Source organism: Silene latifolia, chromosome 1 (assembly GCF_048544455.1).
Source record: "Silene latifolia isolate original U9 population chromosome 1, ASM4854445v1, whole genome shotgun sequence".
In the NCBI taxonomy this organism is placed as follows: domain Eukaryota; kingdom Viridiplantae; phylum Streptophyta; class Magnoliopsida; order Caryophyllales; family Caryophyllaceae; genus Silene; species Silene latifolia.
Window position 1 is genome coordinate 10182551 of NC_133526.1, and position 14606 is coordinate 10197156.

The 14606-nt window shown below is 34.4% G+C and overlaps 3 protein-coding genes across 3 annotated transcripts; all 3 read right to left on the minus strand.

The window, feature by feature from the left end:
* Nucleotides 1–1160: 1160 nt before the first annotated feature.
* On the minus strand, nucleotides 1161–2737 carry LOC141597948 (uncharacterized). Its single transcript, XM_074418055.1, has one exon. It carries the CDS (start codon nucleotides 2580–2582, stop codon nucleotides 1332–1334), a length of 1251 nt encoding a protein of 416 aa, XP_074274156.1. The 5' UTR covers nucleotides 2583–2737; the 3' UTR covers nucleotides 1161–1331.
* Nucleotides 2738–4933: 2196 nt separating this feature from the next.
* Nucleotides 4934–8623, minus strand: LOC141597964 (uncharacterized). Its single transcript, XM_074418056.1, has 4 exons — nucleotides 8182–8623; nucleotides 6787–6911; nucleotides 5745–5829; nucleotides 4934–5422 (listed from the first exon to the last, which is right to left on the minus strand). The coding sequence occupies exons 1-4, from the start codon at nucleotides 8227–8229 to the stop codon at nucleotides 5120–5122; spliced, it is 561 nt and encodes a 186-aa protein (XP_074274157.1). The 5' UTR covers nucleotides 8230–8623; the 3' UTR covers nucleotides 4934–5119.
* Nucleotides 8624–10870: 2247 nt separating this feature from the next.
* On the minus strand, nucleotides 10871–12797 carry LOC141597980 (sterol 3-beta-glucosyltransferase UGT80A2-like). Its single transcript, XM_074418058.1, has 3 exons — nucleotides 12726–12797; nucleotides 11683–11767; nucleotides 10871–11361 (listed from the first exon to the last, which is right to left on the minus strand). The coding sequence occupies exon 3, from the start codon at nucleotides 11350–11352 to the stop codon at nucleotides 11059–11061; it is 294 nt and encodes a 97-aa protein (XP_074274159.1). The 5' UTR covers nucleotides 11353–11361; nucleotides 11683–11767; nucleotides 12726–12797; the 3' UTR covers nucleotides 10871–11058.
* Nucleotides 12798–14606: the final 1809 nt, after the last annotated feature.

Consider the following 14606-nt stretch of genomic DNA (forward strand, 5'->3'; position numbering starts at 1 on the left):
TGAGTTTTTGTTTATTAAGCTTAATTTTCTAAAAGTGTTTTTCAAAAGCAGAAGTAACAAATTGCTGCTTCTATTTTTATGGGCAAAAAGATGATTTTTTGGCTTTTGAGAAATCTTGCTTTAGCTTTTAAATAATGATGTGTTTGGCCAAAAACTATTTTTGAGGGCAAAAACACTTTTAAAAGTCAGCCAAACGCACACTCAATCATTTGTATTTCACTACTACTGCTATTTCTATATTAGGAATATTTTTAAAAGTATTTTGATCATCCATATACATTTTATCCACTTGTAGTTGTCACCCAACGGCAATTCCCCAAATGGTCCATTCTCCTTTCATTAATTTTTGTACTAAAACTAAATTTAAACAACAAGTAAGCGGGATGGAGTGAGTATGACTTTAGATTTGTATCGGTATAGATATTGTTTGTAAATTCATGGGAAGTCACATGGTATTAGGCCATTAACATCCTTCTTCTTCCTAACTGTCCTCTCTCCCTTTTTTGATACTGTATATCATGTTTGGTGATGGGTTAACATTTTACATGTTTTTAGCCTCATTTTTCGTACCTTTATCATGTTAAATGCGCTCTTAGAAGCGGTTTTGGGAACTAATTTTTCCTCTAGTGTGTTTTATAGCGTTTATGTAATTTTGTACGAAAATGTTGGATTTGGTTACTGGTTAGCCTTTTCCTTCATCATAAGTTTGATGTTGGCATGTTGCTATGACGTTTTGTGGATGCTACGAAAGCTCTCATGGAGTGACAATTCATCATGGTGATTGTTCAATTAAAGTAATCGTATAATACTACTAACTAAATATATTGCACGAGTAATTGAGTAGTAATTTTATTTTTTTCAATTAAAAGTTTATTTTGAGTTACCAACCTACTCATCATAGTATAAGTTACAGTTTGCTCCATGCTACAAACAAACCAACATGAACCATACTACACCGTTGAAGGCGCTGGAGTATATTGTTTTTCATTCTTATCTTAATGCCATTCATTTCTTTCTTTTTCCTGCAATCCCGCCTTTTAATTCCTATGATAATTTGTATGTGCACTTCGTCATGTTATCCGACACTAAATCTTGTTCAGACTTAAGGTCTTGTTGTTTCCATTTAACTTGCAATGTAAAGATAAGTAAGTTTTTAGCGCTTTTGTTTCTCAACCAAATCACATCAAATAGCATATTATTACTTGCAAATAAACTACAATACATTGGTTTGATCCAAACAATCATACAGTACAGTACACAATTACCAACTTTCTCCATTATTTTTAACTGCTCAACAAAGATTCAAACACTGCAAATATGCAAGTCGAAATTCATCTAACAAGTCCTAAGTTCAGGATACCCCAAGAAGTCTGAGGCCAAGACTTCTCCTTGGATTTCATCAACAAAACTCGAACCCAAGCAATCCAACCTTCCCAAGACATCCTCTTATCCCAAGGACTTGCCCATTGAAGCAGTAGGATAAGTCCCCTCTCAGCCTCGACCTCAGCCTCCTCAAACCGGCCTTTACTCAAATATAACTGACTCAAAACCACATGAGGCTCTCCAATAAACGGGTTCTTCTCGACGCTCTTCAATAGTAATTCCTCGGCTTTTTCCAGTCCTATCTTCGCATAATCACACACAGCTTCCCAGTACAGATCTCTTGCTTCTATCTGCTCATTTGAATTCAGAACTCGAGTGCAGTTATCAAAGACGGGTGGAATAACAAGCTCGATTTCCTCGTCTCTCCCTTCCACTTTCTGAATCTTTCTCTCTGCCATCATTATCTCCTCTTCCCTCACCATTAACATATAAACCGCTCCCATTTTCGACAGGGAGCTAGTCCACAACCCCGGTTTCCCATCTCCTGGCCAAAGCGACACTATATCATTCCCCTTGAACTCGAGTCGTCCATCAAAGTTCTCAAACAACACATCTTGAAAACTGAAAAGCTGATCACTGAAATCAGCTATAGTCATCAGTAGAAAAACCGCAACAACCCTTCTCGAAACCCTGACATCTTCACCTGTTTTAATATGCTTAACAAGCACACCATCTTCAGGCACCAAAGAGTTAATCTTAACCCTCCACGCCTCGTCTCTATTAGACAAACCATTCTCTTTCGCATCGCGCACAGACTTTTCAGAAACCTGGAGGTGGTCCACGAGTTCAGACTCAGCGTAGTGAAAAATAAGCTGATCATGAATGAGAGGCTGGCGAGGGACGATACAGAACAAATGGATGAGATTCTCGGCTGCCTCCCCCACGTGAGCGCGGACAGTGTCGCGGCCAGTTGAAGGGTCGAAGATAGCGAGATTGACATAAGAGTTGGAGTAAGCAGAGTGGAATAGACCACAGAGACAGACAGCATCAGGAGCACCCCAGAGTTTAAGGATACGGTAAATGTCGAAAAGATGTTCTAAGAAAGTGCCGTGCTTGTGCCAGCACTCGGCCGCACCCACTGATCTAAGAACAGACACCAAGGCGACGAGTTTGTCATCAATCTTGTCCAAGTCACCTCTGATGAAAGGTCTTGCAGATTTCAACAGGGTTTCAACAGATTTGGATTGAGATTGAGACATGCTGTTATTGTTTGACGATGAGAATAATGATTCAATTCATTCAAAGAAGAAGAAGAAGAAGATAAAATATTAGTAAATGTAAGATAGTAGTTAGTTGCGTGGTGGGACAAAATGCAAAATGTAAGATGCCAATTGCCAAGTTTTATTAGTTTACGCTCACAACTGACAAGGATTGTACTTTTGTTTTTCTCAACTAGTTGAAATGAGCCGCGGCTTCGCACGCGGCATCCAACATTTTATTTTTTTGCAAAAATGTAAATCGATTAGAGGCGTCATGTAAAATGAACGCATGTTTTTATTAAAACAGTATTAGTAATATACAAAGTCCATGTGTTACGTATTTTGAACTAAACTTATATATGCTTCTATTTACACAATTGTCACATATGAAGTATATCACCCATTGACATTGTCGCTCAAAATTGATAATGTCTCGACTGTTTTGAAAAGTATCTAACACATCAGCCAAAAGGGCAGGGCCTACCGCCTACAAAGGGTTGCCATGGCTCGGTGCAATTAAAACAACCTTATTATTATACTCGATAATCACCAAGTTTATCAATTCTACGAAAATAAAGAGAAGTGTCATTGATATTAAAAGATACAGAGTATATAAATAGCTATATATTGAGTATAAATCATATTAGCATATTTGAAATGTGTGTTGTTTTGATCCTCGTTTGAATGTCAAGTCCAAAATAACGGGGGCTTTAATCCAGCGGGTTATCTAACTTTGCTTTGCACTATGAAAAGATGGCCACATTCATTCTTCTATAAGATTGTTTTACACAAAAGTTATTGTAAAACCGCCAATTCACTATGTTTCAAACAAAAATTAACCTTCACTAAGTGCATTACAGTGCTTTATTAATGATTTTCAAATATTTTATCACAATTTGTTTTACGAAAAACTTACCCATAACATTTACACATATACTCTGTATTATTTAAGAGCTAACATCTATAAAAAATACTACATTTTCAAAGCGTTTAGCTGGCCTTCTACAACGATCATTGTTCAAGGAATTTGTCACTTACTATTTTTTTGTTGCCCATCAATTTCTCTCCAAGCCTTTTTTTTCTCCCGTTCTAGAAAAGAAGCAAAAGCGAGGATCCGATTGTTATACTTCGTCTCTCTTTGCATCTTTGATGTTCACATACTCTTAAGGGGTCGTTTGTTTCCGGATAATGGAATAGAGTAGAATGGAGTATGTTAACATAGAGATATGGTGTTCCAAATTCATTCTTACTTAAAATTATTTCGTTTAATCTAAACTTGTAAAGGGAAGAATAAAGTTTGAAACTTTGGGTAAATGTGAATCTTCTCCATTTCCTCTCTAATACTCCAATTTTAAATATATTTTCTATGTTCATTTACTAAAACATTACTTTTATAAGACGATTACAATCATTAGAACTTTATAAGATTTAATCCGGACCGTTTATAAGAAATGGAGGTTCATTTCTTTCAAGAAAATGGAGAGAATACGTACCGATAAGATTATAAGGGGTTAGAGTAAAGTTAAATATCATGGGGTATTTAACTCCATTCTATAACCAAACATTAGAATGAATCAAATTCAATTCATTCCATTCTGTTCCAAAATAGTCGATTAAACAACTCCTAAATCTTACAAAAAATGAGAGTCCACTTCTTTTCGATGTTCCAGCTCGCGTTTTGGGATCGTTGAACGGTTCTAAATTAATGCGTAAAAATAAAGGGGTAATGGAATTTAAATTCTAAAACTACCTCTTCTTAGTACTTATCTCTTAACATCATCAAAATGACAAAATCTTGTACTTCACCATTGCTCAACAAAGACTACATCATCGATCATTGAAAATAACAAATTTAAATTGGAAATAAAACATTCAAACCAAGAAAATTTATTGGAAATCTGATAATTCCCACCAAATTGAGAATAGAGTGAGGCAGTAGTGAGGATTGTTTCTCACGTGAATTAAGAGTCGCAAGACGATGACAAACTAATATTAGAAGTCATCGGTTGCCGGCTAACCAATCGAAGATTCATAACGAACCAAACATGGGATGTAGTGTAAATTAATTTCAAGGATGTAGCTAAGTCACAGTCCCAATTTATCTAGAATAATTTTTTTGGATCAAATGTGTGTTTGAATAGTGGAAAATTAGTTTTGTGTTACATTCATTTATGTATAACTGATAAGAAAAGGATATGCATAACGGTAGTTGGTAGTGCGGAATGTATGCACGGTATCTATAGAGAGTTACTTTTTAGTGTATTATTTATGAAATTTAAATTGACAATTCATTTATTTTTCATGTTTTTGCTCATTGTATTTTGATTTGAGAAATAAAAATCAAATAGTAAGAAGTAATGAAATGAGTATTTTTTTAAAAGCTTTTTCTTTTGTTTTTTTACCGAGAAATTAATGTATCATAGTGGCTAGGGACTCCAATCCCCTAGCAATTATGTCCTCACTACGTACAACGTTGTTCTCTAGTATGTTGACATGCTTTTGCCAAATCTTTTGCAAGATTGGGATCAAATCAGGCCTTATATCAAATCCTTCAAATTTTGCTGTTGCAAAATCACTCTGCCTCTACACAATAAATAATGCAAACGCTTCCCAATGGCGATAAAGGGTTGTACATCACCCCTGGTACCAACAATTAGCATCACAATTTGCATAGGAGGTAGATCTTCATACTCAGCTGAATAGTGTTCTTCCATTTCTGAGGTATGATCATAACTTACTCCAGGTCCTAAATGAAGGCTTGGATTTTTAATATTTGCAGGTACTTCAAATTGTACAGTTCCATCTTTTTTAACAGTTGCAAGTCGGTTCATCCATTTCAGCTGGAAATACATGGAGAGGTCAATGTAAAACAAAAAAGTTCAAGTCTATCCATATATTAACGTTATTGCTTGTGCAAGGGACTGACGAAAGGGAAAGATCACAACTTTCACCTCATCGGGCTCTCTTCACCAAGAACAAAGGAAACAACATTGTCACTAACTCACTATCCATAGTTCCATACTGTTACTTGTTAGCCAGATTTTTTTTTTATCCACACGACAAATAGACAAGCAAAAACCATTGTATACCCCGTCACCAAACCTAAGTTTGTACTTTCGTCAATAAAATAAGAAATATAACTTGAGTTAGAGAAAAACACACCTTTGAAAAGCAAAGCAAACAATCAGCTGCAATAAATGCTTTCCACGGATAAAAACGCAGCAAAAATTGAAACTTTGGCTGACATCTGAAAATTGAAATTTAAGTGTAAAATTGCAATTACGAATGTAGGATAAGCTAAGAAAAAGATCACCGCTTCCATGGACTGTGGATGAAAGACTGAAAGAATAAACAAATAAGATAACAGCAGCAAATTATTTTGTGTGTGAAGCCAAGTAATGCACAAGAGGGGCTTGACCGTAAATATAGATGTGTTCCAAGGAATACAAGCACACTAAAATCCCTCTCTGTGGTATATTGCTAATCTAAAATCAATGCTAAATACCAAAGTTGGAGGCAGTAACAAGCATGTAGTATCTCTAGAAAATCTTAGCATATACACAGAGCAAAAAGCAAAATTATCAAGAGATAAAGATGACCCGCTCAAACATGCTAGCTTCCACAGGTAGAGAGGAGTCATCCATGAGATCGATTGGTTTTATGGTAATCGATAAAATCGAGTCATCTAGAAAATATGTATCGGCAGAAACAACTACTCAAGCCAAAATAATTGCAGCTAAGATTAAGCACAACTTCGTCCTATCAAGAGAAATATCATTGTTGTTCACCATTAACGCATGTGCTGAAGCTTAGGAACAAATTTCTTAGTGAATTCTATGTTCGCAAACTTATTTTAATTGATATCTTACTCAAAATCACGTATTGGAACTACAAAAGAAGTTTTTCCGACAATAACTTAAGTTATTAGGCTCAACACCTGCCTAAAATAATACTACCTTGTCCCACACGATTCTTTACGTATGATTAAAATACTCCTCATAAATGACTGAAAATGTAAAGAACCGGATGACATGGAGGTATTGCACAACGGAAAAACTTCGACACAACATAGTCAATGAGATAACACTGTCACTTCATTTTGACACGTAATCAAACATTTGGTGCTCACTATAAGAAAAAAATCACTTTAAGGAGCACAATACAAAGACGATTATGGTAAAGGAAGATGAGCATAATTCATTACCTCCATTCTAGAATGAACCAAACAATCGCACAAAATTTATGGGTGATCGAGAGGTGGTAGCCGAGGCATGAACGCAACCTGAACGCAGACACGCAGTCCTTACTGCGACGGACTGGTGCGCACAGCTACACCATAAAGTAACATAGGGAAAATGAATCATAAATACAGAAGTAGAGTGAGAGAAGAAGCAAGGACGGAGTTGTGAATAAGCAAAAATGAATCTTTGACGAAATAAGACAACTTGTTGAAGTTTTTAGGATAATACATTACACATGAGGATCTTTAATGTTAAACCATAAACTAACTTTATGTTCTTAGAAATGCGTTATGCATTTGTAGTTTTCCTGATTTAAGTTTTATATTCTTATTAGGATAATCCTCATATGTTTTAAACGGCTCACATTTGAAAAAATAAAGAAAAAACAAATCAAATCAGAATACAAAATCAAACTTGGAATCGAACAGAAATTGAAACGATCCAATAATAACTACTTCAAAAGCTAATTATATACCTAACTGAAACAAATTCAATATGCAGGTTATGCATAGCTAAATTGTCGCAAATTAATAACAGTGACGGATTGTAAACATGGCATTGTTTCACTTACCTTATTACACAAACTCAGCAAAACCAATCCATTATTTCGTACTTCTTTATACAAGGCAAACCCGTCACAGACTGAAATAATAAATTTTGACACTCTAAAACAACCAGAAGGCCGAAATAATACAGATAAGCTTTTGTGTTATTGTATTTTTTCTGTTTTCAATTCACAATTCCAAGCGAATTTTTAGCTCTATGACAAACATAGTTTTACATGTGTATATTGTCGTCGATTGTTTTAGCTTGAACAACGGATTCGTAAATAGGCGTGACGCCAGTAAAAAACAAGAGGCAATCCTGCACCTCAGGTCACAATAGGAGCACACAAAACCTTAGAATAGTGAAACCCTGAAACACATAACGAAATCTCTTATTCTATTTTCGATGAAGGATTTCATCTTTGTATCCTATAAAAATACAAGGAAACAAAATGTGATGTGCGATTGCCGTTGGTTAATCCAACTATGATTACCGTTCAAATTTTATAGATAGCAAAGTTAGACTCAAATAAGACTCGCCAACGAACGAAATAAAGTACAGAAAACTGCTTTAGCAAATGCTCCATGAATTGGGATCAAAGCTAAAATTCGACAAGGAAAAAAAATTAGATGAAGGGGGTTTAAGTAATATACCTGAACACAAAAATTGGACAATACATATAGCATTATCTATCATTTTTCTCTGACAATTAATCAAACACTTGGTGTGCAAATTTCATGTTCAGGTATACAAGACAAAAGACGAATATGATATAAAAATCTTGTTAAAAGAAGATGAGCATATTCATTTACCTTCATTATAGAACAGTCCAAACAATCGCCCAGAATTGATGCGTTCATTAACGGTTGTAGGCGATCATGAGTCCAAACTGAATTACCGACAACATTGAGATGAAGTGGAAGCAGTACTGTAAACTGTTTTCCTTGAGGATAAAGAGTTGCAAGACATAGGGAATTCAATCTACGATTCCGACCGAACAAACACGAAAACAGTATAAATTAATTTGAAAGAACTAACAAAGTAAAAAATCCCTATTATTGTCACTGCAATTCAACTACAATCAGTTTTGTTTTTGCATATAAGATAAGAAAAAACATGAATATGTGGAGAATGGAGGATGGAAAAGATAAGAATGATAAGGAGAAATGTCTGGATAGAGATGAATAAAAATATAGTAAGAAAAGATGAAGAAGAAGTTTCAGCGGTGGAAACATAAGAAAAACAGAAAATAGTAGGAAATTGGAGTTGACCGTAAATATTGGTATAGTCGAAGGGTATAGGCCGCGCCAAAATAGCCAAACCCCCTATTCTCTTTTTATATAAGACTAGTTGAAATGAGCCGCGGCTTCGCACGCGGCATCCAACATTTTATTTTTTTGCAAAAATGTAAATCGATTAGAGGCGTCATGTAAAATGAACGCATGTTTTTATTAAAACAGTATTAGTAATATACAAAGTCCATGTGTTACGTATTTTGAACTAAACTTATATATGCTTCTATTTACACAATTGTCACATATGAAGTATATCACCCATTGACATTGTCGCTCAAAATTGATAATGTCTCGACTGTTTTGAAAAGTATCTAACACATCAGCCAAAAGGGCAGGGCCTACCGCCTACAAAGGGTTGCCATGGCTCGGTGCAATTAAAACAACCTTATTATTATACTCGATAATCACCAAGTTTATCAATTCTACGAAAATAAAGAGAAGTGTCATTGATATTAAAAGATACAGAGTATATAAATAGCTATATATTGAGTATAAATCATATTAGCATATTTGAAATGTGTGTTGTTTTGATCCTCGTTTGAATGTCAAGTCCAAAATAACGGGGCTTTAATCCAGCGGGTTATCTAACTTTGCTTTGCACTATGAAAAGATGGCCACATTCATTCTTCTATAAGATTGTTTTACACAAAAGTTATTGTAAAACCGCCAATTCACTATGTTTCAAACAAAAATTAACCTTCACTAAGTGCATTACAGTGCTTTATTAATGATTTTCAAATATTTTATCACAATTTGTTTTACGAAAAACTTACCCATAACATTTACACATATACTCTGTATTATTTAAGAGCTAACATCTATAAAAAATACTACATTTTCAAAGCGTTTAGCTGGCCTTCTACAACGATCATTGTTCAAGGAATTTGTCACTTACTATTTTTTTGTTGCCCATCAATTTCTCTCCAAGCCTTTTTTTTCTCCCGTTCTAGAAAAGAAGCAAAAGCGAGGATCCGATTGTTATACTTCGTCTCTCTTTGCATCTTTGATGTTCACATACTCTTAAGGGGTCGTTTGTTTCCGGATAATGGAATAGAGTAGAATGGAGTATGTTAACATAGAGATATGGTGTTCCAAATTCATTCTTACTTAAAATTATTTCGTTTAATCTAAACTTGTAAAGGGAAGAATAAAGTTTGAAACTTTGGGTAAATGTGAATCTTCTCCATTTCCTCTCTAATACTCCAATTTTAAATATATTTTCTATGTTCATTTACTAAAACATTACTTTTATAAGACGATTACAATCATTAGAACTTTATAAGATTTAATCCGGACCGTTTATAAGAAATGGAGGTTCATTTCTTTCAAGAAAATGGAGAGAATACGTACCGATAAGATTATAAGGGGTTAGAGTAAAGTTAAATATCATGGGGTATTTAACTCCATTCTATAACCAAACATTAGAATGAATCAAATTCAATTCATTCCATTCTGTTCCAAAATAGTCGATTAAACAACTCCTAAATCTTACAAAAAATGAGAGTCCACTTCTTTTCGATGTTCCAGCTCGCGTTTTGGGATCGTTGAACGGTTCTAAATTAATGCGTAAAAATAAAGGGGTAATGGAATTTAAATTCTAAAACTACCTCTTCTTAGTACTTATCTCTTAACATCATCAAAATGACAAAATCTTGTACTTCACCATTGCTCAACAAAGACTACATCATCGATCATTGAAAATAACAAATTTAAATTGGAAATAAAACATTCAAACCAAGAAAATTTATTGAAATCGATAATTCCCACCAAATTGAGAATAGAGTGAGGCAAAGAGGAGGATTGTTTCTCACGTGAATTAAGAGTCGCAAGACGATGACAAACTAATATTAGAAGTCATCGGTTGCTTAAGCTAACCAATCAAGATTCATAACGAACCAAACATGGGATGTAGTGTAAATTAATTTCAAGGATGTAGCTAAGTCACAAATCCCAATTTATCTAGAATAATTTTTTTGGATCAAATGTGTGTTTGAATAGTGGAAAATTAGTTTTGTGTTACATTCATTTATGTATAACTGATAAGAAAAGGATATGCATAACGGTAGTTGGTAGTGCGGAATGTATGCACGGTATCTATAGAGAGTTACTTTTTAGTGTATTATTTATGAAATTTAAATTGACAATTCATTTATTTTTCATGTTTTTGCTCATTGTATTTTGATTTGAGAAATAAAAATCAAATAGTAAGAAGTAATGAAATGAGTATTTTTTTAAAAGCTTTTTCTTTTGTTTTTTTACCGAGAAATTAATGTATCATAGTGGCTAGGGACTCCAATCCCCTAGCAATTATGTCCTCACTACGTACAACGTTGTTCTCTAGTATGTTGACATGCTTTTGCCAAATCTTTTGCAAGATTGGGATCAAATCAGGCCTTATATCAAATCCTTCAAATTTTGCTGTTGCAAAATCACTCTGCCTCTACACAATAAATAATGCAAACGCTTCCCAATGGCGATAAAGGGTTGTACATCACCCCTGGTACCAACAATTAGCATCACAATTTGCATAGGAGGTAGATCTTCATACTCAGCTGAATAGTGTTCTTCCATTTCTGAGGTATGATCATAACTTACTCCAGGTCCTAAATGAAGGCTTGGATTTTTAATATTTGCAGGTACTTCAAATTGTACAGTTCCATCTTTTTTAACAGTTGCAAGTCGGTTCATCCATTTCAGCTGGAAATACATGGAGAGGTCAATGTAAAACAAAAAAGTTCAAGTCTATCCATATATTAACGTTATTGCTTGTGCAAGGGACTGACGAAAGGGAAAGATCACAACTTTCACCTCATCGGGCTCTCTTCACCAAGAACAAAGGAAACAACATTGTCACTAACTCACTATCCATAGTTCCATACTGTTACTTGTTAGCCAGATTTTTTTTTTATCCACACGACAAATAGACAAGCAAAAACCATTGTATACCCCGTCACCAAACCTAAGTTTGTACTTTCACAATAAAATAAGAAATATAACTTGAGTTAGAGAAAAACACACCTTTGAAAAGCAAAGCAAACAATCAGCTGCAATAAATGCTTTCCACGGATAAAAACGCAGCAAAAATTGAAACTTTGGCTGACATCTGAAAATTGAAATTTAAGTGTAAAATTGCAATTACGAATGTAGGATAAGCTAAGAAAAAGATCACCGCTTCCATGGACTGTGGATGAAAGACTGAAAGAATAAACAAATAAGATAACAAAGAAAGAAATTATTTTGTGTGTGAAGCCAAGTAATGCACAAGAGGGGCTTGACCGTAAATATAGATGTGTTCCAAGGAATACAAGCACACTAAAATCCCTCTCTGTGGTATATTGCTAATCTAAAATCAATGCTAAATACCAAAGTTGGAGGCAAGAATAAGCATGTAGTATCTCTAGAAAATCTTAGCATATACACAGAGCAAAAAGCAAAATTATCAAGAGATAAAGATGACCCGCTCAAACATGCTAGCTTCCACAGGTAGAGAGGAGTCATCCATGAGATCGATTGGTTTTATGGTAATCGATAAAATCGAGTCATCTAGAAAATATGTATCGGCAGAAACAACTACTCAAGCCAAAATAATTGCAGCTAAGATTAAGCACAACTTCGTCCTATCAAGAGAAATATCATTGTTGTTCACCATTAACGCATGTGTCAAGCTTAGGAACAAATTTCTTAGTGAATTCTATGTTCGCAAACTTATTTTAATTGATATCTTACTCAAAATCACGTATTGGAACTACAAAAGAAGTTTTTCCGACAATAACTTAAGTTATTAGGCTCAACACCTGCCTAAAATAATACTACCTTGTCCCACACGATTCTTTACGTATGATTAAAATACTCCTCATAAATGACTGAAAATGTAAAGAACCGGATGACATGGAGGTATTGCACAACGGAAAAACTTCGACACAACATAGTCAATGAGATAACACTGTCACTTCATTTTGACACGTAATCAAACATTTGGTGCTCACTATAAGAAAAAAATCACTTTAAGGAGCACAATACAAAGACGATTATGGTAAAGGAAGATGAGCATAATTCATTACCTCCATTCTAGAATGAACCAAACAATCGCACAAAATTTATGGGTGATCGAGAGGTGGTAGCCGAGGCATGAACGCAACCCGAACGTTGACACGCAGTCCTTATCACGGCGACGGACCAGCGCACAGCTACACCATAAAGTAACATAGGGAAAATGAATCATAAATACAGAAGTAGAGTGAGAGAAGAAGCAAGGACGGAGTTGTGAATAAGCAAAAATGAATCTTTGACGAAATAAGACAACTTGTTGAAGTTTTTAGGATAATACATTACACATGAGGATCTTTAATGTTAAACCATAAACTAACTTTATGTTCTTAGAAATGCGTTATGCATTTGTAGTTTTCCTGATTTAAGTTTTATATTCTTATTAGGATAATCCTCATATGTTTTAAACGGCTCACATTTGAAAAAATAAAGAAAAAACAAATCAAATCAGAATACAAAATCAAACTTGGAATCGAACAGAAATTGAAACGATCCAATAATAACTACTTCAAAAGCTAATTATATACCTAACTGAAACAAATTCAATATGCAGGTTATGCATAGCTAAATTGTCGCAAATTAATAACAGTGACGGATTGTAAACATGGCATTGTTTCACTTACCTTATTACACAAACTCAGCAAAACCAATCCATTATTTCGTACTTCTTTATACAAGGCAAACCCGTCACAGACTGAAATAATAAATTTTGACACTCTAAAACAACCAGAAGGCCGAAATAATACAGATAAGCTTTTGTGTTATTGTATTTTTTCTGTTTTCAATTCACAATTCCAAGCGAATTTTTAGCTCTATGACAAACATAGTTTTACATGTGTATATTGTCGTCGATTGTTTTAGCTTGAACAACGGATTCGTAAATAGGCGTGACGCCAGTAAAAAACAAGAGGCAATCCTGCACCTCAGGTCACAATAGGAGCACACAAAACCTTAGAATAGTGAAACCCTGAAACACATAACGAAATCTCTTATTCTATTTTCGATGAAGGATTTCATCTTTGTATCCTATAAAAATACAAGGAAACAAAATGTGATGTGCGATTGCCGTTGGTTAATCCAACTATGATTACCGTTCAAATTTTATAGATAGCAAAGTTAGACTCAAATAAGACTCGCCAACGAACGAAATAAAGTACAGAAAACTGCTTTAGCAAATGCTCCATGAATTGGGATCAAAGCTAAAATTCGACAAGGAAAAAAAATTAGATGAAGGGGGTTTAAGTAATATACCTGAACACAAAAATTGGACAATACATATAGCATTATCTATCATTTTTCTCTGACAATTAATCAAACACTTGGTGTGCAAATTTCATGTTCAGGTATACAAGACAAAAGACGAATATGATATAAAAATCTTGTTAAAAGAAGATGAGCATATTCATTTACCTTCATTATAGAACAGTCCAAACAATCGCCCAGAATTGATGCGTTCATTAACGGTTGTAGGCGATCATGAGTCCAAACTGAATTACCGACAACATTGAGATGAAGTGGAAGCAGTACTGTAAACTGTTTTCCTTGAGGATAAAGAGTTGCAAGACATAGGGAATTCAATCTACGATTCCGACCGAACAAACACGAAAACAGTATAAATTAATTTGAAAGAACTAACAAAGTAAAAAATCCCTATTATTGTCACTGCAATTCAACTACAATCAGTTTTGTTTTTGCATATAAGATAAGAAAAAACATGAATATGTGGAGAATGGAGGATGGAAAAGATAAGAATGATAAGGAGAAATGTCTGGATAGAGATGAATAAAAATATAGTAAGAAAAGATGAAGAAGAAGTTTCAGCGGTGGAAACATAAGAAAAACAGAAAATAGTAGGAAATTGGAGTTGACCGTAAATATTGGTATAGTCGAAGGGT